The sequence below is a fragment of the Ambystoma mexicanum genome, chromosome 2q, assembly GCF_040938575.1.
Source record: "Ambystoma mexicanum isolate Mex_15411 chromosome 2q, UKY_AmexF1_1, whole genome shotgun sequence".
Lineage (NCBI taxonomy): Eukaryota > Metazoa > Chordata > Amphibia > Caudata > Ambystomatidae > Ambystoma > Ambystoma mexicanum.
The window spans coordinates 1091260400-1091287046 of NC_090924.1; the positions used below are offsets into that span (position 1 = coordinate 1091260400).

Here is a 26647-nt window from a genome sequence, read left to right on the forward strand (position 1 = left end):
TGTTTAGTAATATGTCTGCAACTAAAGGGCTTTCCCACACCTTGAATTGCTTGAGTAAGAGACTGGATATCTTTTGCAAAAGCCATCTGTGAATGCTTGTTGGCCTTGTGGCGACGCTCATCTTTTTCATAACTTTTCATAGAAATAATTCAACTAAGCAGGCCATCTCTGAACTGGAGACCATCCATTGATGCAGAGCTGTTGGGTTTCCAATTAGGCCTACAGCCCCTCCATCCCTATGGACTGCTGCATTATGTCGTTCATGGGCCTGATCAATGGCCATATCAGAAAACGCACACTTACTTTATGACAAACTTTCCCTTCATTATTTCGGCATTGGTTCAGGTGATGCTTTTTAAGTGAAACTATAAGTGGACAAGAATCCATTGTGCATAGTGAATATGGTCCAAGGAAAAGAACCAGGGAACAATCTTGGACAACGCCTCTAAACAGAGCGGAAATCCCCTTGCATCTGAAAAACCAGAAGGTGTTTCACAACCTAGTCCCTGGGGATCCCATACTCTGCCAGGGAAAGGCCATCGCATTTGGATCCAGACCCTGGGGACGGAAAAGTGTGAGGATCACCTGGTTTATGGGGTCCTCAGTGAGACATGGTATCCCTTTCTCCACAACCCATCTAACCTCTTTCCCTACCTATTTTATGGTAAACCGCTCCCATAATTCCTCCACACGTCACACTAACACTACTGAGCCACTGGGCCAAGGTACATCAAGAATGAGGCCTGGAAGATTACCTCTAGTGACTTGCAATGGCGGTCCCTTTAATGAGACCAGGCAGAGTCTGCCACATAATCTTAACTATACACGCCTGCAACTTGTTAACACTCCGTCAGGATAAAAGGTGGCGCACACAGGAACACTGAGCAAGGCTGGGTACGAGAAGCTCTTCCGGGGCTGATGCGAACCAGGCTATCAAAGTTGGAAGGCCAAGGGGCTGATCGGCACAAAGAACGAGAGAGCCAGGCGAGAATTCCACACCGCAAGCGTTCCCAGACTGAAACTGAGTGAGTGGAAAGGAGATGCCTTCAAAGAACTTCGAGGCGGCCCGCTACCCTCTCGGGTGAATTACAGAGTTGGGAAGGAGCAGAGGAGGCATTGGTAACAACCTTGACTGCTAAATGAAAGGCATTGAAGAAAGAAACCTGATTAACACGACCAGTGAGTTATCGAAAGCAGCAAACGTCCGGTTTGTGTAAAGTGACTAAGAGTTGAAGGTTGCACGTGTGCCGATAAAACGAGTATTGTAAAAGAAAGTCTGAAATGTTTGAAGTTATGATAAAGCAGGAAATGAAGGTAAGAAAGTAACTGCAACCCCGAACAAGAGTTGATTAAAATAAAAAGCAAAGTATAAAAACTCTGAATACACCAAGAGGGGCAAAGTATATGAACTTTGAAAGATGCCAAGAGGTCAAAGTAAAGAGAATAAAAAATTACAAGTACCAAGAAGCATTGGCGTTGCCAGGTGAAGATTGTCGATTGATAAATTGTTTAAAGAAAGGTCGAAGTGGTCATGCAGAGGTCTATGTAAAATCCTCGACTGTAGAAAGTTGGATGAAACAAACGTGGGGACGGGAACCCCGAAGAGAAAAGAGGGTTTGATCCCAGCAGAGGGACACCCATTTGAGAAATAAAATTTCAAACATTTATGAAAGGAAAGCCAGGCTCGAGCCCGGCGGAGTGAAGCCTGTGTTGAAATGTGGTAAAGTAAAATGTGCATTTGTGGCAAGGCAGACAACGCATAAAGAATGTATTGAACTGTTAAAAGCTTAAAGCCCAAGCATGAACAATTTTACCAGTAATCCAAAGTGTGCAAGACTGATAGAACTTCCACTTGGTATTGCATTTGCAGAACTTGTATCATACATCAAAAATGCTCAAACGGACAAAGAAATTGCTACCATACTTAAACATGTTGATCTATGCAATCTGTACAGCAGAAGGATGAAACAACTTGCCAGTGACCCATGGTTAATTTGGTTCATCTCAGTTTTTTTATTTTGTCTCTTCCTCCATTATATAATATTACAAGGCAATGAATATGGTGCATGGCGTCTTGTGCAATAAGATTGCCCGCACTCAGCTTAAAAAGTAGGGGTTTGTCTTCTAGTTTACGGGCCCATGACGAACGCAAGTATCAAGGCAGAATGTAGATGGCGTATACAATGTTTCAGCTGGCGCTGGCACGTCAAAAATAAAGCATATTGGTTTTTTATATTCACCCAACTTTTTCTTGAAACCCGACAGGGGGTGTTCATAGAACTCTCAGCATTATCCGCTGGCAAGATCTTCCTTTTCTTTGCTCTTTGCAGTTTTGTTTTATTGAACTGCAATGTACACGATTCGTGAAACCGGCATTACATCACATCAATGTTGCCTTCATAACTCCACCCTCATCCAGACGCAACAGATTAATTGCCCTTGGTAAATTCCACAACACTACTAAACTCCCACAAGCAGATTGGATACTGGGCCTCATTGCGAGTTGGGCGGTTGTTAGGGAGAAATCTAATTACTGTGCCAATTCCCTTCAACCTTCGAGAACACCAGCTCTTTTTCTGAACTTTAGGACTTTAATTTTAAACCTGGAGTGAGCCCTTTCTCACTCATGTGTTTTGATCTTTGTATTTTGTGTTTCCTTTGTTTTTGGAGTCAGACAAACTCCATAGGCATCTACTTTTCGTATGGGGACACATCACTTTCAGTGCAGCGTCACAGAAATCCTTTAGATTTCTAAAAAGGTTTAATTGTGTGAACTACCATACTTATCAGCCCTTTATCCTACCTACTCATGTAACTTTTTATGTTACCCTCACTACTTTAAACGCTGATAAGTTTCCTACCATTGTGCTTTACCGCAGGCTGAATCCTCAGCTGCAGTATAGCACCCATGGGTGACCATTTTGTCAAAATGGCCCTGGTCTTTTTTCACCATTTGTTTGCGATGCCTTTCTTGGGTTTTACTCTGCGTGCCAAACCAGGTTTGAGCCCTTTAATTTTGCCTTTGGTGGGTTTCAGTGCTGAAACCCGGCTCTGGCTCCAGTGCGTCTAAGTGAGGGAGGTTGCCAAAACTCCTGTCCTTTGTCTATTGGAATGCCTGAATGCAACCAGACCCGATTGGCTGGCTGTCCTTGAAGGACACAGCCACCCTGCTGTTTGAGTGACCGCTAGGATGTGCATGAATGGGAGAAAAGGCAACGGTTTTGGGACTGAAGACAGTCGACCACTAGGAAGAACAACCCGAAGAAACCGTGAACATAGCCTGCTTCATCCTCCTGGACTGTTGAACTGCCCGGTGAAGCCCAGCTGCTGTCGACAAGAGAAGCTCCAGGAGGGACGACTTGTTCCCTTGGATTAGTTCTACAACCTCAGAATGTACAAAGTATAATAGTGATATATAAACGCCATTACTGTCCTAGTTAGTGAAGTCACCTCAGGGTGTAGGAAGTGTGTAAGAAGCATCTCTAAAGAGCATCTATCTTTGTGATAATTCTGAACAAGTATTTTAAAGTGCATTTGATTGCTACATATATTGCACTTTTTAAAGAATGCTTATTTAAAAACAACCATATAATTATTTAAACTACAAACCTCGAGTGTAACCGTTATTTGGATACTTGTATTTGTGGATTTCATTGCTACAGCTCACATGTACCCCTCTTGAGATGATACTGGCTGCTCAGTCACTCAACTTGTGTAGTACAGGCCTATACCAATAGGTGGGTTACCTAATACCAAGAGGACAAGGGTTGTGTAGTCTCCACAGGGTTACTACATAAATTCCTGCCCAACAGCGGTGTGGGTAAAATGCGGCTGCAATACAGTTTGGACTCCAATAAAAAGGGGACCAACCACCACCAGCACCACTTATAATCTGGCGGTAACACCAAACCAAGTGGTGGTAACGGTATTACAGTTTGGTGGCTTTACCTCTGAGCTACCACTGGACCCGTAATGAGCCTTCCAACCAGCTCCCTTTGTGCCACGTTTAGTTTCTGCTGGACAGCGAGGAACCTCCAAATGGTCTTCTTGGCAGATGAAACACTTATTCCACTAGGTTTCTGAGATTTGTCTATAATTATCAGGTTTGAACGGATTCATCAGCTTATGTACTTTCTCCATATGTTTATCTTTTTTCTTCTTAAATTGTCATACAAGCTCCATCTGTGAACAAAATTAATGCACTTTCGCCACCTTGTTTTGTGTATGCAGGTTTATGAACTATTGGATGTTTTGCACATATGAATAACAAATTCACAGAAAATCACATTTAATATGCAGGTAACAGCATCACATTTTTTTTTAAAAAAATTAACATTTTCCAAGGCTGCCATTTCGAATTTCTATTGATAAGGGCGAAACCTTTGATATGTAGTATAGGTGACCTAGGTTTCATGCTTCTATCATCAATAGCACAATTCTTCCAAAGGTTTCACCCACCTGCTGCACTACAATATAGTTTACCTTATATTGTGCATTTTGTCAACATAATCTGGTACAGAATCAAACACACGTTCTTAGATTCAGATTCTAACACACGTGCTCTTTCAACTACTACTGAACTGCATTCTGCTTTGCAAAGGTAGTTGACATAGAAATGTGCAGAAAATGTATTTTGTAGAAATACATTTGCTGTTCACTTTGGTAATCACTTTCCACCGGTCCAAATTTTATTTTAATGAATCCAATCTCTTACAAACTTAACCCTTTATATAAGGGCATCTATGAACCAAACCCCCTGAAATAACAGATTTAGAATATTAAACAAACAATGCTCTTTCCCAAAATAAAGGAGCACGACATGCAAAGAGAATGCCCAAAGCAAGACCAAAGACATTACCAAAGTTCATTTAACACCCTTTACCACTGTAAAATAAAGCCCAAACAAGTAGTGCTAGGACTCAAACCTGTGCCCAAAGTATAGACATTCTTTCAGTAACTTTGCAGGGTAAATGTCCCCTAACGGATTGTGGGGGTTGATCAGGATTAATGCTCTGACTCTGATGCCCTGAAAAAAGAAAGACTGACAAGTAGGAGACGCCAACATGACGCCCAACAAGGAGCAGCAAGTCTAGTTTGTGTTTTCCATTAACAAGCAGCTTGCACTGTACAATTACAATTCCTGCAATAGACTTAACTTTAAAAGACATTATGCCAGTGGTTCCCAAATCTATGGTGAAAAACGCATTGAATTTGAAAATATTCCTGGACCAACAAATTGTTTTTAGTCATTTGATTTTAGTGTCAAATGTAACCTCAGATGAGGAAAATTAAGTACTACGATAGTGTTTTTACACTGGAAAAACTCACCACCACCCTGCACCACAACACATAGCCCCATTTAATCTCAAACGCGAGGTAAAACGTAGCTTCACAATCTATTTGGGAACCACTGGTTTAGAGCCTGCTTTTGTTCCGTGTACAACCTATTAATCTGGAGGTAGAACAAATTGATAAACCAACAAAAGGATAGCAGGTGGTCTGCAGGTTTGGTGGTTGAAATCTCATTGGTGTATGATTCTGCAGACCCTGTGCTGGTGCCATTACGGATTCTTTGCATAAGCACATATTCTGGGTGCACTGAAAACAGGCGGATACAGCTCCTGAATGAAAGGAACATCTTAAATATATATAAAAGCTAAACAGGTTTGAGGTCTCATTCTGGTAAATATGATTAATTCATTGGCTTTCCCATTTGAGCTCTGGGGATCAACAGAAAACCCAGTTTAAGACCTGTTAGCATAAGAGAAGACTGGAAAATTTATTATAAAATGGCCAGACTTTAATGGCATCAGCTAGCGTCTGCGGAAACCAACATTCGTAAATGTAGAGAACAATTACTGTATACAACTGGTGCAAAGTGAGAACAGGAGCAGCTGTATTGAACAAATGGGTGGACACTTTTGCAAACAGTTACCCTTTGGAACAAACTCAATCCGAGATTCAGCTCGTCCCGTTATGGCTTTTAAAAATAAACTAGCTGTTCAAGAGGGCATAATCCATTTAGATTTTACAATGGTAGAGGCCATTTGGGTAATTTAAAGTTGCCTCAGAAATTAGCTCCCTTAGATTAGTTTACGGGAAATAAACAAATGCAGCTGATGAGGGATTATCGTTTCTAGGGTTTAGGGATAAAAAGGTTTGCTAGCAGGGTTTTATGCTCCCAGAATCTATTTTTGACTTCTCAGGCCAACTGGTGACAGAAACATTACTTTGTTATGCTACCAATAGGAGCTTGGGAACGTGCCTGAAGGAGCATTAGGACACATCTAGTGAACATTAAAACCACAAATGCCCATGTAGAATTGACAAATGGATATACTTTGCTTCTTATGTGCAAGTTAGATGTGCAACTCGCAAGTACCAACTCCCAATTCTGCAGAAGTGGCTCATGCTTACCGGGTTAAGCTGGCCACACAAGAGCTGCTTTCAGCTCCTGTTCAACAAATCCTTATTTCAATCCCTGAATCCTTACATCTCAATAGCCATTATCATATTTGTAGTAATACATTTCAAGAGTAGACTGCAGCCCACAGCATTTACTGTGCATTCTCCCATCCTATATCGGATCAAATAAGAACACCCACAATCGTGGTAAATTGAAATATTTAACAAAATTACCAACATCTGAAGGAAAATGAAATCTACTCACCATGGGAATTCCAGTTAGAACAGAGGCTTCTTCACATTCCCAACTTGTGGGGGATCACGAGCAAGTCATTATGAATGTAAATGCATTGCACCCTTTTAAAGATAAGACGCTGTTAGGTTAGAGTGAGGCGCTGTTGCGCATGAGTCAAGATACACGCATAGCCTCGAGATCCTGCGACCCGGTGCTCGTAACGGCTTTGTTTGGAACCGAAAATGCAGTCACATCTAGACTGAGATTCCATGAGTTAAGGGGCGGTTCCCTGTCCTTGCGACTTGTAATTTGTTCTCCGTGCCCGTACTAAGCTTCTGGAGAGCAGCCGCAGGGTACGCAACGAAGATGGCAGCTGCTGCATACCTAGTAACATAAGGTCACCCCGGCCCTCGGCTGGACTGGATCAGCACCTGGAGATTCCCTGCGGTCGACTGATCCTGCTTGGGCAGCTGGCTCACTGTTTCTCCCCCCACTGTGCTGCGCCGAGAGGAGCCGACGCTGCAGGGAGTCAGATTGCTGGCGTGCTTTTTACTGCAGAGGACCCCGCTTACTCTCCATACACCAATATGGCACCAAGGTGATCCCTGTTGCAAATAATCACAATACAGTTTGGTAGCTGTTCTCACAATTGGCAGGCTCCTTCACTGGCCGCATGGGACGAGTGTTGTCTTAGTGGCCAACTGCATTTATTGAAGCACATTCTTTCTTGGTTGGAGTTTTTAGAGGGCCACCTACTGAGTGCTTCACTACTAATTTGCAGGGATAACTGGATCCGCTTCTGCCTTTCTTCTGTGTAAAGCGACACAATCTCCTGAACTGCTGCCCCCCCACACCCTCTCCCTTGAGTTTACCCTGCCACTATTTCAGTGGAGGTGTGTGGCACCCATAGCAACATTTAAGTTACCCCTTATGGGGATTAGGGGGGGGGGGGAGGGGTCATGGTATTAGTTTTATGGTGGTACGATAACCTTCTTGCCAAATGACGGTATATCATGGTTATCGCGGTATAGCAGGTGGAGTTAACTAATCTTAACAAATATTTTCTTAAAAAGGTCATAAATTGTCAGATTTATCATCACAAACAAAACCAGGCACCCAGGGCCGGAATTGGCCTTTTCAACATACTTTCCACTGAAATGCCACCCCTTGCTTCCAAACACAAACATGTGTGGAGAGGAGGAAGGGGGGGGGCATCCTGCTGTGACTGGCAAAGCAAACTTAATAACTTTTCTTAAGTGGTCATTTAGGCTTTTAGCTCCCCCACTGGCTACTGGTGAAGATGAACATGTTGCCATATTGATAATGTGCATGCCACATATCAATGGATGCTGATGGTAGTATGCGCTTGTGTGCATAAACACACACACACTCTTTACAGTACCTTTAGATTACTTGAGGGCCAAAAGGTGTTCAGTAATCACAGACATGTTACCCTTTGGTATGGCAGCAGGGAATACCTGCAGAGATGAGTGAATTTCGTGGTGTGACTTATATGTAAATTCAATGATAGAGCCAGGGAAATCCCCCATTGTCATGTTTAGAAAAAAATCCATAAAAAATATATAAACCCCAAAGCGGCCAACCCAAAGTAAATCCGTTTCCTTCTTGGCACTGTATTTATTATTCCTATTGCTAACATTGATTTTGTGTCAGGCACGTGTGGTGAATGTAATGGCATTAAAAACTGCTCCAACTGAAACTACTTGTACCAAAAAAAAAAAAAAAAAAAAAAAAAAACTTCATTTTTAATGGTTTGACACAAACCTTTTAAAATATGACAAAACACAAGACAATCCTTGACACAGTCCTTCCTTCCCCCTTCATACTTGTGCAGGTGCAGTCTCGACCACGTGATTGGTAATTCCTTTGGACTGTGTTAAGTCTACAGACTTTCAATCTCTGCTAGCAGAGACGTTAAAGGAATTATTTTCAGGTCCGTGCCGTTAAACATTTTCTGCCACCATTCGTCAGCACACGAGGGGTGTTTTTCACTCCTAGGTCTCAAGTGAGTTGATCTCACAGACTGCAGTTTGCAGCAAAACACCAGGTGTTTAAGGGTCTCCATTGTACAAAATCTACAAGATGCGTTTGTCTGCGTTGCTTGACCATACACAAAGGCGCTCTTTTGTCTTAAAGGTATTCAGACGAAAAAGCAAACAATCTCCTTGGGTTGGAGTCCGGAAACTGGTGTACATATCTTTGGAGTTAGTTAAAGTCCCTAGCTTCAACCAGTGTGGACCATCAATTTGTTTGCAGCTCTCTGGGAACAGGTCTCTTCCCAGTCCGCCCGCCATATTTTTTACTTAGCGGCGTGAGGGTTTTCAGTTAACGTTTCCAACTCGATGTCAAACTCCACTAGCAAGTTTTCACATCGATTAACCCACATCGAAAAGGTCGTTTCTGAAGTGGTGCCATAAAGAATTTGGAATTGCAGAATTTTCTCACAAGCTCTAATTTTGCGATATAAGGACAGCAAATTCCAACTGATTCTGGCGTGTAGCGATATTAGTGCTAACTCGTAGCCTATACATGCAGTTGACACGCCTTTTGGTAGACCCAGTACTTTTGACCAAAAGAGGTTTTCTAATGTTGGCAAGAGAGCATGTGAACGGCTCAATGCATTTTTGGCTCCATATGATGGAATCAGTCACTTTTTGTTGGTAAAAATTCAACACTGGCTTTAAGCAGAACTTTCCAAATCTTTTGTGCAAGACAAACGCTTGGCTAGCCAGTTGCCGACACGTTCTCTTAATTGCTAGTGTCCATGGGCCATTCTATATGCTTGCGGTTATCAGCATACCCAAGTATTTTACACTGCTTGATATGCGCAGTGATTCTTGACCCAACTTCCAGGCAGCCCGTTTGTCTAAGCTGCTTCTTACATTTTTCAGCAGCAGGATTTCGCAATTTCGTGGTGTTGATCTTCAAGTGGTTCAGGTTTACATATTTTTGAACAGCGTCAAGCTTTCTCTGCAGGCCAATTGGTGTTACGTCCAACAGGATGCGGTTGTCTGCGTATAGGAGCCAGCTAACGTGTGACGCATGTAACCTTGGAGGAAACGATCTCACAGCGTCTATGACGGCTCCAATGTCTGATATGTATAGACTAAATATTGCTGCAGCCAAAGGGCATCCTTGCTTCACTCCCTTATAGGTTTTAATCTCTGCGGACAGAGTACCAGTCTGGTCAAGACGGCTCAAGGTCTCTGTATGCAATTCTCTGATCAAGTTCAGCAATCCATTGGGACAGCCCCATGATCGCAACTTTTGCCATAGGATTTTGCGATCAATTATGTTGAAGGCATAAGAAAAGTCAATAAATGCAAGATAGACGTGTTTGTACATAAAGCCTCCATTTTAATCAAGTTCAGAATCAAAAGGTTTAGTGAGCATCCTACGCTTGACGAAACCAGTGATTTTAACATTGCCTTTTTGCATTTGAAGTTCTTTAACTAGTCAATGCTTTTTAGTTAACTTAAAAATACGCAGACAGGATTTTCCAGCTGTAGCAAGGTAGCATTTTGAAACTGGTCTCTGCACATATTTAGCTGATCCTCCAGGAATCTAAGGCGGCTGCAGAATTGGTCTTTCATGGCGCTCACTCATTGATTGCCTTGAATGAAAGTGTGACTAGTGGAAGTGTTATAATGCACGTATTGAGCAATGAGCTTGCTGCTCAGTCACAGGTAATCGCATTGAAAATTGACCTAGACTTGTATTTTTTTGGAACCACGTGGCATGGGCATCATGACCCCTCGCTGCAACAAAATGTTTGTTTTGACAACTATCCCATTATTGTGCGGTCTGAAACCCCCATGTCATTGCGTTTCTTTTGGCAAAATTTCATAGACTGACACACCGAACGGTTGCATAGTGAGCTAATCACTATAGCTGGTTTATTATCTGCCTGGTGTATTCTGAAGGTCTGATGTCAGAGTCACCACTGACCATGTAATCCTAAAGGGACAGCGCTCAGTGGGCGCTGTTGATTTCTTTCTTGATTCTTGCAATACGTGTTCATTTACCTTCATAAAGATAGTGGCAAAAAAAATTAAAATTGAAAATGACCAAGTTAAAATATGTATCGGCACAAATATGTCCTAGACCACCACCTTACCATAGCCCCATCATTACAGTTTGCCAGTTCTGAGTGCATTAGGACCCTTGTGATGCGATTTCAGAGGGAGGAATGCTTTCACGGGTGGAGTCACAAATTGAGAATAGACCTAAGAAATATTTCACCCCATTGCTCTGGATACTCCAAATTGAATGTAGCATCTGTCCTGCCTGCTCGAGTCCAGTGCCACATGCAGAAGGCAGGTAGGTAAAGGATCAAGCAAAGCAACAACTCTAGTGCCAATGTGCAAATCTACACAGGACAGTGGGCCGTGGGGCAGTTTATTTACTAGCAGAACGCACCAATAGACCCAGTGTTCACACAGTCTACAGCATGGTCGGACTGGGACATAAAATTGTCTCGGGCACCAACATAAAAGTGGGCCACCGTTGCAAATGGTAATTCATTCCTTTTGGAACACTGTTTGAATAGTACCCAAGGGGGAGATTTTTGATAAAATGCGTTGGAAACTGTACATTTAACCGCATAGTGAAGTCACTCACACTGGCCCACTTTGGCCAAAAAACTGGCCCCATAAGCATTTCATGTTTTTGGTTCGCCCATGGGCCTATTGCCCTAAAGGCCAGTCCATGCCTGGTATACAGAGCTTAAGTTGTTTGTGGACATGCATCAGAAGGGCATCCAGTTCATTCCACCCTTTGAATACTCGGATGTGTAGTTCCCCATCTTTCAAATTGGTGGGAAAACTACAAATCCCAGAATTCTAAGCAAACAGAACTGGATGGCTGGCGGTTCCATGACCATGAGAAACTCAAGTTTCTTGAATCTAAAACTTGGGGAGAGTAATTGGATATCCATGACTTCACTGGCCGTCTTTTACAATTTGCACAGCCAGAGCAAGAGCTATTCCAATATGTGTTTGCTCAGTGCAGTAGGACCCAACTTAATAAACTAATGGCACATGATGCTGGGCCATGAATCAATACATTTCTGCACCTGCTGGCTGAGTGGTTGCTAAGCAAAGTGCTCCTAGCTCCACTTTTTTGCAAGTCACTGAACGTTTTTACATTTGTTCACATACGAACAAAAGGAAAAATAAAATGCTCACTTTCAGTTCAGGCCCTCAGCTCATCCTTGCGATGTCCCTGTGGTCTTGCTAATTGCAAATTGAAAATTGGGACAATCACCATAGAAGATCTGACCTGTAGTGCGGAGCAGCATGACTGTGCAAACATTTAAAATCTGTATGCTGCCTTGCAAATAAATGTCTGAAACAAAGTAACTGTTCTAGTTTGCCCATGAAATCCAGGTCTAGCGGAGTATATGAACTGGAGTCTCCGGTATGCGTAGAGCCAGTCAGCTCATCGTTACCAGCTTTGCATGGGGAACACAAAGGTTAAGGCACTGGGCAGCTTTCAACACAATTGCGCAAAGTTGGCTGACCTTTGACACGACTACTGATCAGAGAAAGAGCGGTCACAGCAGCAAAGCTGCTTTTACTAATGTGGCCTCACTTTCCCTATGCTCTTGTCTGCCAAATAAGGCCCCCTTGGCAGACAGCACATCCAACAGTGTAAGACCAGGACTGTGCAGCACTTGCTTATTGCAGCCTTTCCAAATCAGATTGAAAGGCACAACAACGTGACGGTTATTGTTTAAAGCATCTTTAAATGGTATACCGTTACATCCCTAATGGGGACCTGTGTCATGATGCCTACCTCTAAGGAGCCGGGCCCAGCAACCCCAAAGGCAGACATCATTTTCCCCAGGGAAGTCTCAGCGGGCCCAAGTCGGGGCCCTTTGGCCTCAGTCCTGGCGCCTTAGGCGCCAGGCTCATAGAAGAGGATATGTGTTTAAGTGCTTGGGTGCACACTTACCTGATGCAGACCTTGCTGCTTCATCCAGGCCCTCTTGAGGCCTGAATGGGACTACTTAACCTGTAGGACTACTTCACCACCCGGGTGTTGTCAGGGAAGGATACATACCTGATTGGTGGAAGGATACATACCAGGAACTTCTTCCAAGGCTATTTAAACCCCACCCGAACAGCCACACATGCTTCGCGTTGTTCTGCACCTAGCAGCTGGACGCTCACCGTGTCAGCTCCTGCATCCTGACTTCAGCCACGCCTGCCAACACCCTGGAACACCTGCAAGGGGAGAAAGGAAGAGAATAGGAGAAGAAAAGCCCTTACCTGCTAAATCTGCATCCCGGAGTCATTTCTCCAACGGCCCTGAAAAGAAAGACATCATTTTAAAGGCATTTCGTTTCGATCGCTGCAGCGCTGCATTTTACTCACCTTTGCAAGGCGCTTCCATCTTCAGCGATCTTCCGGATTCAGCTACGCCCCGGCGCCTAGAGGAAAAAAGACAAGAACAAAGGTGAGAGGGAGAAAAGGAATAAGGAAAGCTCAGTTTCCTTTTAAGTCTTACCTGTTGGATTATTCCCACTGCATTTCGGGTCCTGCCGCTTCCTGGCATCTCCGGACCCCGGCCCCTATGGGGAAAAAAGACAAAGACATTGAATGAGCGAATGCAAAGACATTACCTGAGCGCTCATCCAGAACTGTTTCACTTCGGGTCGGCGCCATATCTCCGGCACTCCGAACCCCGGCCCCTAAGGGGAAAAAGACATAAGCATTAGCGCTTGCTGCAATTAGACAACGAACATTATTATTAAGCTTGAACTTTTGAACAGAACTTTTACAGCGCCTTACCTGAACAGTCAAGCTTACCTGAACTCCCATCAATCCTCAATCCAGTGAAGTAACTGGGTTTCAACGCGCCCCTGCATCAGAAGCAGGATGGAGAGCTCATCCTTCCAAACCCTAAGGTGAGGCTTCACGGGGAATCGTGGAGGAGGTATCGTGGAGGGTTGGAAGGGAGTGGGAGGCTTGAGCATTGTTCCACAGTTGGTAATACTCCCTTTTCACGCACAGGAGGGTATCCAACGAGCCAGGGAAGCCAGAATAGAGGGGCCCTTCCTGTCCATCTTCAGAGTTTTGCGCCTTCGACGCCGGGCCTCCGTGGGAACCAGGTGAGCGTTACAACCTGTATGTGATTTCTGGTTGCCCCACGATTGCATGAGAGCCGGTTCTCACCCCAACACAACAAGTTATCCGGAGACAGTATACAGGGGTGAGGTGCCTGCTTGCACTTCCATCGGGGGCATGCCTCTCCCTGCCCATCACTGGTTACAGAATGGTCATCTGCCTTCTCAGTCATCCCCATGGAATTTCTGAAAGCGGGGGCTGCGCCCTTCCGCTGCAGGGGATACCGGAGCGCATTAGAGGTTGAAATGACCAAGGCGCTGCAGTTCGTGATTGAGCACGCCCACCGATCACTCCTGCCCAAGCCTGGCGCATCACCTCACCAGATTATCGCTCACCAACCTAATTATTGCGACAGGGACGCAATCCTTCGGGCAGGGAGAGCTGCTCTTATCTACCATGATTTTTCCGTGGATGTACAGCAAGAGAGGAGGCCATTTTTTTAACAGTCCCATCAGGTGGTGTAAATCCGCACAGGCGGTATGAGGGAGAATGGCTGGTTTGATGGAGGTTTGTAGGGTTCTGAACCCTGGAGCCAGCTGGTCTCCGATGCACTTCTGGGCGGGCGTTGTAAAGAAGAGTATACTGCCTGGAACTATGATCACTTGGATGAGCTCCCTGGGGCCTGTACTAGCTGGCAATTTAGATCTCAGGTGCTGACTGATGTGGCCTTTGAGATCAACCTTGCTGAGCATGTACAACTTTACTTCGAGAACGTGAGATCGGTCTCCTCGGTGGGCATCCTATGGGAGGCTTTTAAAGCTTAGATTCGGGGTATAGCACTGGCCACAGAGTGTGGGGTCCCCAATCCATTCCGCGGAAAACTGGTCTTTTAGAGCGGCAGCAGCAATTGGCCTGCCCCCCTCTGCAACTCTCTTGCAGTTGAAGCATTGGATGACTAGAGACAATACGTCGAGAGAACTAAAGTTTTTGGGTGCACCAGTGGCAGTAAAGCAGTATGGGTGGGGAGAGCGACCAGGTAGGTTGCTTGCTAGTTTGGTTCGGCAGGCGTGGGGTGTTTCATCACGCTGGTCGGGAGCAATTCTGGTGCCTTAGTGCATACATTGTCAGAGGTTAAAGTATTCAAAACATTCTATCCAAAGCTGTACATGAACAACGACATACTCTGATGCGGACATCAGTAGGTTTCTAAAGGGGCTCCCACATTTATGTCGACTGAGGTTAGTGTCCAGTTGGATCTCCATCTCTCAAGAAGCAATTGAATTGCTCAGGCCATTGATGCCCTACCTGCTGGGAAGGGCCTGATGGTCTCAAGGCCGAATTTTATAACCATTTCTAGTCTGCCCTGGTGCCTTTACACTGGGTCTGGCTGTAACACTGAGTCTTGTATGCTCCCATTACCATGAGAGAGGCAGCTATTACAGGGTTATTGAAGCCCGACAATACAACTTTGCGGTTCTTACTGACCCCTCTCCCTGATAAATTCAGGTGTTAAATTTTTGATAAAAGGTTAGCCTCTCGCCCGTCACTTTACATGCCCCATATTATACATCCAGTTCAGTCAGGCTTTATACCTGGACGTTCCACTGCGCTCAACCTGCACAGATTCCAATATCCTAGCTCAAATAGATTCAGGCGCTCAGGCTGTGGTGGGCACGTTAGATATAGAAAAGGCCTTTGGTTCAGTTTCATGGCACTTTATGTATGCTGCATTGGAGAAGTGTGGTTTCGGCCCTGGTTTTGTCACGTACGTGCAGTTGCTCAGAGTTAAGAAAGATACCCCTTTACTCCACCTTTCCTTCCATTTCTATGGACCCCAAACCTTGCTTTTATTTTTGTATCGGCCCTGTGCTTTTTACAGTGCAGTGAAGCATTATGGTTCACTAGACTGGCTTCTGCTCATCTGTTGTGGGGAAAACAAACATGTCCTTCAGGCTGTCATACATAGTTTCCCTTCATCTTGGGACTACTTTTAGTAGCTTATCACTTGTGGTAACTTTATCATCTTACAATGCAGTACAATGGAGTACACTTTGTTTTGCCCTAGACCAACCATCAGGATTCTTTTGGTTACTCTAGGTGTGCTAAATGGACAAGTGGGGGGCAGCAGTGACTTACCATTTTTTTGGTGCATTTAGTTTTAGCTTTACCATGTTTGGATACCAGCTGTGGCTAGGAAATTCCTTATATGGACACAGTGCCCGGGAAAGCAGAGGCTTTAGGCAGGCTACTGGAGGGCTATGTGCGTTTGCTGCCAGGAAGTGGGACAGGACCGTCTGGCCACAATCCACATACTAGTGCCAGTGTGTCTAGATGGAAGGAATTCGCTTTGCCGCCAGTGGTCCTGATTGGACCACTGCTGGGGTATGGTTAGTGGGGGCTGCTGCTCTTATCTGACTTTAGGGATAAGAAGAGGACCTATGCCCACACTGGAGAAAGGTCTTGGTGTTAAAGGATGTTCATTTCTGTGCCAATTCCCTTTAACCTTTGAGAGCCCCAGCTCTTTTGCTGGACTCTGGGCTTTTACATTTTTACTTATGAGTGGGACCATTCTCACTCATGTGTTTTGCTGACTTGAATTTCTATGTTCCTTACTGTTTTATGGAGTTGGTAAAGTCCATAAGCATCTGCTTTTGCATTGCGACAGCACCTTTTGTGCAGTGCCACTGAGAAGTCCCTTGGGCGTCTCTTAATGTTTAACATTTTCATGGGTGAACTACTGTTCCCAAGAATAGAAAGATGACCCCGGTCTTACTTGCCTTTACTTTATGGGTCCAGCACACCACCCTGTGTGGAGTGCTGGGGGGGTTACATAGCAATTCCTTTAACCCATGAATTCCTTTAACCCATTCCTCATGTAACATTTTTATTTTGTTTCACTAACTCACTTGAATGGATGGTGGTAGTTTCTTTTTTTACTACCACCAAGTGACGTGCATCTGCAGGCAGATACCTCAGCTGCAGTGCTGCACATAACAGTGACCATTTTCTCAAAATGGCCCATCTTTTTTCACCATTTCTTGTTAATTTCTTATTCGCCTTTACTCTATTTGCATCAGGTTTGAGTCCTTTGTGTAGTTTGCCAGTGTCTGGAAAGGCAGGGAGTAAGGGAGCGTCCCAAATCGTCCTTGTCCTTTGTCTCTAGGTGTGCCTGAGAGGAACCAGTTCCTATTGGCCGGCTGTCCTGGAGGACAGCCACCCTGCTGTGTGATTGACAGCCTAGGGCTGCGAATGTATGGAAACTTGCATAAAAAGTGAGGTTTTTGGGACTAGAACCAGATTCGACCACTGGAGGACAATATCCGAAGCAGAAAGAAGATGCCAGCAGCACCCTCCTGGACCGCGAAGTGCCCGGTGAAGCCTGGCAGCTGTGCTGACCCCGTTTTCGAATCGAAAGGAAAGACCCGTAAAGGACGACTTCCTCCCATAGGCTGGTGGGACCAACTAGCCTTGAGGCACCCATTTTGGCGCAACCCCCAACTTGCTGCGACTTTCCAAGGCTGCAGAAGCCCAATAACCAGGGTAGCTCGACCACTTGTGAGTGCATGGTCTTCTGAAGTCCGAATCCGGACAGATTTTAGTGGGCATCCAAAGGACCCTACAGAAGCAAGAAATCTGTGTCCAGAGTCCCCTCACAAGAGACCAGGACCGAGGGAATCATGGAAATCCTAAAATTAGCTTTTCATTCTTTGTGGGCACTGGCGCTGAGGATAAGGCGCCAAAACCACAGCCACTGGATCGACGGAAATCCATTGCTGTAGAGTCCCTCGAGTGCTGCCGCGTGAGACCGCCAGATGTTCTCCATTTCGTCACCATGACCAAGGACCAGGAACAAGGGTCTACTGCATTGCATCATGAAGGCAACCAGCTGGAACACTTTCATTTTCAAGGTATTGTGGGGCTTGGAGTCTTTTATCCTTTTGCCATTTGGGGTGCTGCCTATGTTTGAAAGTGCCATTTAACCCTACACTAAATTGACCTCAACTACTGCATTGGCCTTCCAGCTTGTGCTTTCTAAAGGTTACCTCTCTTGAGTTACTGTGATTGATCTTTTGAACACTGACTATTTAAGAACATATATTTCTAAGAAGAGCATCAGACTTATTGACTTTGTTTGTCCTGGCTCCATAAAGGCCTCCTTCTGAACCTATTTGGCTTTGCTTGTTCCCTTACAGGTTTTAAATGTTGAACACTTCAATGCTGGGATAATTGACTGCCTGCATCCCTCTGGCAGAATCCAACTGTTATCACTTACCAGTCTGTTCTGATGTAACCCTAACCTTTCCTTCCTGAAAAACTCAATATTGCAAAGATGATATATAAATGCTATACTGACCACAAATGACATCCATCACCTCTGGGTGCTGGAACATGTATAACATGAATGACTTACTCCCCTGCTTTATTGTTCACTGTCTGAATTTAATGCCAACTGAGAATTAATGTTACAGCAAATTACTGTTTTTTAAAGAATGCTTTAAATATCTTTTTGTATAAATATTTTATAACTTTAAGTATAGCCAGTTGTGCCGTGCATGTATGTTTATTTTACATTGACAGTCCTTTTTTAGTTCATTCAACAATTTATTTTACAGGTCTTTCGATAAGCACGAAAGTTTTTTGGCATCAAACGGACAAAAGTGATTGTGAACGGTGGTAACACGGGTTAAGTGTCAACCTCTGATGTATTGAGGTTAAAACTCCACACTGAAGTACATTCCCTGTATAGATGTGATAGAGAAAGAACTATCAAGCAGGGAAAGTATACCGGAGGCTTGAAAATGGCCCCTGGGTTAGTTCACACAAGGTGTACACAACAGATATTACACAACATACACAAGGGGGAAGATACAGTTGTGTCACGGGGATCGACACAGGTGTGTTTCGGCCAAAACATGGCTTAATTGAAGCCGGTCTATATGCTGGCCTTCATCAGGAAAGGCACCATTGGTGGTGCTGTCCGTTGATTCTGTGGGTTTAAGAGAGGCATTGAGGATCTTCAAAAAGGGGTGATTTAATTAATTTAGGATAGTATTAAATACTGGCCAAATTTGGCCATGGTGTTACATCTCATGGTGCAACTGAGAAACGGCTTACCTGCTGCTCCGGTGGCAGTGGCAAGCTGGAAAATATCCTCACGTGGTTGAAGGATAGTGTGTGCATGATTGCACTTAGGAATATGCCCGAGAGTGCTTCAGGCCGACATCTCTCGGGTTCCCGCTGACTGAAGGGCCACAGTGGGTCCCAGATCTGAGAGAAAGAATACAGGATCAGGATGCATGATCCTGGATAAGGATTCAGAGGAGTGGATTCGATGATGGTGAGAGAATCCTACTCGGGGTAGACTGCCCTCGAAGAGCATGGTGGTGGGCGAGTACGTGCCTATGAGGTGTAGACGTCTGACCAGTGGTTCAGGTGGTCTGTGATGAGTACATCTCGGTGAGCAGGGTGGCTCCCACGGGGGTAGAGTCGTTCCGGTGCAGCGGTGGTCCATGGGGGTGGAACTAGCCGCATGTCGAAATCGATGCAGTGAGACCGAGTTGGGAAAAACGGCACGAGGGGTGTAGAGGACTTAGAGGACATGAAGTGGCGCTGAGGTGTAGTAGGGAGCACTATATTCAATGCGGTGAGATCGTGTTGGGATCTGGGGAGTGAGAAAAGGCACGTGGGAGGTGCGAAAATTCCGGTAATTAGGTGCCTGTATGTGGCGGTGTGGACACCTGAAATGCCTACTTTTAGTTATGAGTAGAGCCCGGCAGCAGGGTATAGTAAGTGCAGACTGGCAAGCCAAGTCAAAAAGGGGCGCGCTCTGGTCAACAATTAAAAAGCTAAAGTGCTGTTCCCTGGCTAGCTTACCGCAGTATGTCCGGCGTACCTCTGTATATGGGGTCCTCAGCTCGAAATGAAACTGAGGAGAATGCTGGCTGCTGTGTAAATATACATTTTACAAGCTAGGCGGCAGCCAATCAAAAACGCGCATTGGAAGTACCCAATGGGTACAGGAAGGAGTTTGAACCAATCGCGTGTTGTCAAGAAAGTGGAGCATAATTGAACTACTCGAATGGTGAAGCATCATGGGAGGTGTGGTCCCAGAAACGGTGCTTGCAGGCTAAAGCAATGCTGAATGGGATGCACTGAATGCAAAAAGTGGAAAAGGGTGTGTAGAAAAGGCAAACCGGTTGGCTCTGAGTCTGGTAGCATTTCATAATAGCTCCATAGAGACACCTATTGTTTATTAATTATTACCAGCGGGAAGTGCGTTGTAAATATACATTTTACAAGCTAGGCGGCAGCCAATCAAAAACGACATTGGAAGTACCCAATGGGTACAGGAAGGAGTTTGAACCAATCGCGTGTTGTCAAGAAGGTGGAGCATAATTGAACTACACGAAAGGTGGAGCATCATGGGAGGTGTGGTCCCAGAAACGGTGCTTGCAAGCTAAAGCAATGCTGAATGGGATGCACTGAATGCAAAGTGTGGAAAAGGATGTGTGGAAACGGGCAAACCGGTTGGCTCTGAGTCTGGTAGCATTTCATAATGGCTCCATAGAGACACCTATTGTTTATTAATTATTACCAGCTGGAAGTGCGTTGTATATACAGGTGCATGATCTGTCCAAGCAGCCTATTGTGAGTGCTGGCATAATACAGGTAGAGAGGTCCACTCTACATGCTGTTGAGTGCATACGCATCCATTCATTGTACAGGTCCATAAAATAAAAGGTTAATTAGCATTGGACATATATGCATGTCATATCACATGTCACCCGTGGTGGTAATTAATACATGTGTACACTTGGTGTTAACGGGAGATGCATAAGTACTGATTGCCAGATGTCAAAACAATTGGTGAAAAAACCACAGTTCATGTGAATACATTTGTACACTTGGTGTTACATAGGTTCTGATTGCCAGAGATTAAAACAATTGGTGACAGTAATACAGTTGTTAATGTATGCAAGCTGAGATATCTATATAGGTTACCCCTGGTGGCCCGAAATGGAGGGTGAGGGGGTTTTTTGTTTTTAGAAATGTTTCCATTCAACGGTTATATTTAAACCGTGACGTACGGTGTCCAATTTGTGAACCCATTTCTGTTCCAGTTTTGTTAGAGTCAAATTGATATCACCCCCACAACGTTGTGGTTGGAGCTGTTGCAGCACGGTCCATGAAAATTGTTCATGAGTATGGCCCTTTTTGGTGTAGTGTTCAACGAGTGGTTTGTCTTGGACTGAGTTCTTTATGCAGGACCTGTGTTCATTAGTCCTTTGTTTTACGGGCCTTATTGTTTTGCCAATGTAAACCATGTCGCAGGGACATTTGATGGCGTAGATAACACATCTGCTCTCGCAGTTGGTGTGGTTGTTCATCTTCCATGTGAAGTCCTTGTGTGTGAAGGTCTTACTGTTGGTGGTGTATTTACAGGCGACAGTGTCCACAACTGAAGTGACCAGTAACTGGAGGGATACTCCATAGGGTTGCAGTCGTTTTCGTGGGTTCCAAAAATGTGTGTACAAGGGTATCCCTCAGGTTCCTGTTTTTCTTAAAAGCGAACAGTGGTTTTTTCGCTAGGCTGCCCTCGTTCTTAATCAAATGCCAGTTTCTGTTGATGGTGCTCTTTATGAGATTGCTGACCGGGTTGAAGGTAGTTACACAGACAGTCCTGTTGGTGGGATTTTTTTCTTTTGCTGTCAAGCAAAATCGAGCGGTCGGTGTTCTCTGCTCTCTTCCTGGCAGTCCTGATGGATTTTTTCGGATAGCCTCTCTGTCCTAGGCGTATTTGAAGTTGTTTTGCATGATGGAAGAATTTCTCTGTCGGTGCAGTTTCGACGGATGCGAAGAAACTGGCCGTATGGGAGGTTGTACTTTAACCCTTCTGGGTGGTAACTCGTGAAATGTAGCAAGGTGTTTGTCGGTGGGCTTTCTGAAAAGTTCTGTTTTCAACATATCTCCAGATCGATAAATATGTAGATCGAGAAAGTTGATTGCTTGGTAATCCCACTCGATGGTGAACTTTATGTGGGTATTCTGTGTGTTCAGCCATTGATAAAAAGCCAGTAGTGATTCTCGATTGCCTTCCCAGATCAAGAGCACATCATCAATGTAGCGGCGCCACATTTTGATGTGTGATCTGTGAGGGTTGTTGTCTACCCCGAGTAGGATTCTCTCACCATCATCGAATCCACTCCTCTGAATCCTTATCCAGGATCATGCATCCTGATCCTGTATTCTCTTTCTCTCAGATCTGGGACCCACTGTGGCCCTTCACAGTCAGCGGGAACCCGAGAGATGTCGGCCTGAAGCACTCTCAGGCATATTCCTAAGTGCAATCACGCACACACTATCCTTCAACCATGTGAGGATATTTTCCAGCTTGCCACTGCCACCGGAGCAGCAGGGAAGCAGTTTCTCAGTTGCACCATGAGATGTAACACCATGGCCAAATTTGGCCAGTATTTAATACTATCCTAAATTAATTAAATCACCCCTTTTTGAAGATCCTCACTGCCTCTCTTAAACCCACAGAATCAACGGACAGCACCACCAATGGTGCCTTTCCTGATGAAGGCCAGCATATAGACCGGCTTCAATCAAGCCATGTTTTGGCCGAAACACACCTGTGTCGATCCCCGTGACACAACTGTATCTTCCCCCTTGTGTATGTTGTGTAAATATCTGTTGTGTACACCTTGTGTGAACTAACCCTGGGGCCATTTTCAAGCCTCAGGTATACTTTCCCTGCTTGATAGTTCTTTCTCTATCACATCTATACAGGGAATGTACTTCAGTGTGGAGTTTTAACCTCAATACATCAGAGGTTGACACTTAACCCGTGTTACCACCGTTCACAATCACTTTTGTCCGTTTGATGCCAAAAAACTTTTGTGCTTAATCGAAAGACCTGTAAAATAAATTGTTGAATGAACTAAAAAAGGACTGTGTCAATGTAAAATAAACATACATGCACGGCACAACTGGCTTACTTGTAGGATCTTCTTCATCCTGATTATTCTTTTTTTGTACATATACCCACCTGGGTAAATCAGGACTCCGCCAGGCGCCCTATATTTTCTACCATAACTTTAAGTATATACAACTTTAAGTGTATACGTTTAATTGGATACTAGGATTTACTGGTTTCATTGCACAACCCTACAGCTCACATTACCCCTCTTTTGATAAGCCTGGCTGCTCAGTCACACTACCAACTTGTGTAGTACAGGCCTATATTAAAAAGGTGTGTTACCCAATACAAAGAGCTACGTCTTTTGTAATCCCACACCAGTTGGACTGCACCAATTATTACCCAACACCTGGAACAAACGAAGGAGACAAGACTCTTGTCCAGCTACAAGACTTGCAAGGAGACCGTGGACCCATCGGAAGGAGGCTTCTGCTGCTGCCCTGGTAGAGCCCCATCTCATGGAAGATCTCCACTAGTCCTGCAAAGGAGCTGCCTTTGAGGGGAGGGCACATCCATTCGACAACAGCTCGTAGTCCTACGAAGAAGAGCCTTCAGAAGTGCCCCAGGACCGCCATGTGGCTCACAGTTCTGAGTTTGGGCTACTGCGCTGCCGACAATGCTGTTCCGAGGCGAGGCCTTTAACCTGGGGGATCCTCAGCTTGTGCCACAAGACTTTCTTCTGAAATTTCGTGGTCACATAAGCACTCTGAAAGTTGGGAACACCTTTGTTAGATAAACTTGTCCCTTGACACTGAACTGTTCACTGGACCCCAGAGACCATACCTTCATTTTTTCCAGCTTCAAACAACTGTATGAAAGTTTGCTGAACCTTTGGGCACAAAGCCCCAGACTTCTTCGGGAAGGACCTCTGAAGGTAGGATGTATTCTCTGTGGACTAGCAGTACAAATACTAATCTGTACCATTCTTTTCAGGGTTTCATATATATGCATTTTGCCCTACACCAGTACATATATATGGATTCAATGTTAGTGTTGGGAGAAATTACCTGTTTGTAGTAATTTTTCACTGTCGTAAGTATTTTTATACGTGTGTCCAAGTGTGTTCCTTGACTGCTTCACTCTGCTCATTGTGGACCCCTTACAAATTTCACCACCTCTTGAGACTTAGCCTAGACCACTCGCCTTGCTACCTTTAACTGGTTTGGCTACAGCTCTGAGTGGTTCTGGTCACAATATAGTTCGCCTTCTATACATCTGTACACCAGGCCAGAGTATAGAAAATCAGTCCTAACACTACACCTCTCCATTTGCTAAGGTTAGCACTAACGGGATGCGGTCAGGCCCCATTTCATATAGGATGGGGTACTCGTCAGGGGTGCCCCCAGTCATCTCTTATTTGCCATAGCTATTGAACCCGTCGCAGCCCGTATCAGGCATAGGCACAGGCATAGGGGCATTTGAATAGCTGGAGAGCCTGCAATGATGCACTAGTGTATGTAAGGGATCCTCAAACCCACTTACACCCCATTAGGGGAGATGTCTTGGGGGACTTTATGGTCTTCAATTGCATTCAAGTGAAGTAAGTCAGAGCTCCTGCCCCCCGTACCCCCCCCCTCGCCCAGACGCCATGGCTGAATCCCAGGATCTGCTTGGTTGCATGGGGGATCAGACTGCAGTGCAGTATTTGGGGTCACGGTAGCTAGGCATCACACTACACTATGCTAAATACTTGGCGCACCCGACGCTCAAGCATACGACCTGGGCACGTCTGCCACTGACTACCGCGGGTAAAATTGCATTGCTCAAGATGACTGTCCTTCCAAAGATACTTTATTTTTTTCAAAATATACCTGCATGGCCTGGCACAAAATAGCTTGCGGCAGTGTGCCTCAAATGGGATACCTTGGCCATGCCTTATGCACAAAGGGCGGGGGAGTTTGCCACCCCTGATTTTCATATATATTGGCTGGCAGCACAATACATTTGGTTTGCAGGGCAAGAAGCCACGTCAAGCTCGAAAAGCGCTCAGCGGATGACCAAGACATTAGCTCTTTAGTGATGCCCCCAGTGTTAGCAGATTCTTGTCCATTTGATCTAAAAGCATCTAGACTGGTCGAAAAATGGGGAGGCTGTTGGCAGCCACTCATCCCTACAATGGCAACTTTCCACTATGGAACTGCATCCGGCATTTCCCAGGGTAGATGTGGTCACTGAGCAGCGTTGGACTCAAAGCACGCTGGATTTTTTTTCTGCTGTTGACATCCCTGCACTCATGCAATACAAAACTGTGTACTGGCTTCAATATATTGGTGTTTGCAAGGGGTTCAGGAGCCAATGGGAGAGTTTCCATCCTGAGAACGACTACTTACTTGGGTATATTATGGAAGTATATGGTTCCCAGGGTACAGTTTCTTCCCTGTACAGATGGGAAGGACAAAGTCCAACTAAGAACCAAGTAAAACCGTTCAACTGAGACAGTACAAGACTACACTCTTAGTGGGAGGCTGTACCACCAGAGTACACGGTAGTGTAGACAGAGCAGCCATGCTGATTTTAGGAGGGAGAGAGGACTGTAGGTAGATCCGAAAAACATTTAGTATACCAAGAGTTGAACAGAAACACTTGCTACCAGAAGTATTATAAAAAAATAAAAGGATTATAAATACAAGTTAGGCCAAGATAAATCTTAGCGGGTAAGTAAAACAATGCTTGAAGGTACGCAGACCAAAGCATAAACCTTGTTCAGAAAGCAAACAGTATTTCTAGGCAAGTCAGACCTTTTCAAAACACATTTATTAAAGGACACCTATTCATGGGGAGTAAAATCATAATCAGTAATACAAGGACAGTAGACCCTAGCAGTTGTGCAGTGACATTCAGTTAAGGAATAACTTAGTAAGCCAAACTTAAGTACACTTTTCTGAACAGTGGGAAACTCATTCAAGGAACATTAGAAACGTATAACCATATTCAGGATAACTGTTATACTGGGGGAGTCAGAAATGTTGGTGTAATATACAATTACAGTTGCTGTTCAGCTCAGTAAGGTAAGCAAGAACTCTTTACACTAATTTAGGATTGCACCAGGCAGACCAAGATCAGCTACACCTAACACTTAAGAATGGCACGCAGCTATTCAAGGCAGGTAAAACCCAAGGATGTAATCTACTATTACAGTTGCTTTTCAGGTCAGTAAAACCCAGACTAAGGTGAGCAATAACGTTCTAACGTATTTAAGTATGGCACACAGCTATTCAAGGTAAGTAAGACCCATATACCGGAGCTACCAGCAACTTAAGCGATGTATAACCCCGAGTGTTTAGAATCTGTATAAAACAGAACCGGGAAAGCAAATCATAGTTGGCCTCACTTAACCATTTTTTTCAGAATATTAGTGTATAAGTTCACCAACCCAAAAACACCTTCAAGGTAAGTAAGAACTTAACTGCTCACTCAGTTACCAACCAACTCTTACAAGTAAGTAATATGTGAACACTTGTTCTACTTTAAGGCAGACTCTTATCCAGTCCTTCCCTAGTCTACGGCATGAGTTCAATCAAAGGTAGAAGGGGGATCCTAGTGGACTAAGTGCTAGCTGTAGGCAGGGTGAGAGTTCCTAAGGAAGTCTACAAACCAGTCAGTATTTCACTTTAAAAGTTAGGGTCCAGGGACTTTGGAGAAGACACCCTAGAAGGATTCCAGCAGTGGGCCTGGATGGACTGGATGAGTGGCCTTCCAAAGCTACACAAGTATCACAACAGCTTAAAGTAAGTAAATACCCCATCCAACAAAGTACCGCAGCACGGAAGAAGAGTTGCAGCGGGGAGACTTAAAGATCTGCAGCCAAAAACCTGGTAGATGGATTCCTTTGTCATGAAGAGAGGACAAAGGGATTTTGAAGCAGGGATCAATGGAGAAGGCTCCAGTCAAGAGTTTACCGGCTGGATGCAGCTCTGGTTTTGAAACCATTTT

General features: G+C 44.7%; 1 protein-coding gene across 2 annotated transcripts in view; it reads right to left on the reverse strand.

The window, feature by feature from the left end:
* Nucleotides 1-26647, reverse strand: part of LOC138569961 (1-aminocyclopropane-1-carboxylate synthase-like protein 1) — a 240250-nt gene that overhangs the window by 87159 nt on the left and 126444 nt on the right. Inside the window, exon 8 of one of the 2 annotated variants that reach the window (XM_069648442.1) lies at nucleotides 4926-5026. In XM_069648442.1, coding sequence (XP_069504543.1) covers nucleotides 4926-5026 — 101 coding nt within the window. Of the gene's footprint in view, nucleotides 1-4925; nucleotides 5042-26647 lie in introns of both variants that reach the window. The other variant, XM_069648441.1, reaches the window with a different exon arrangement.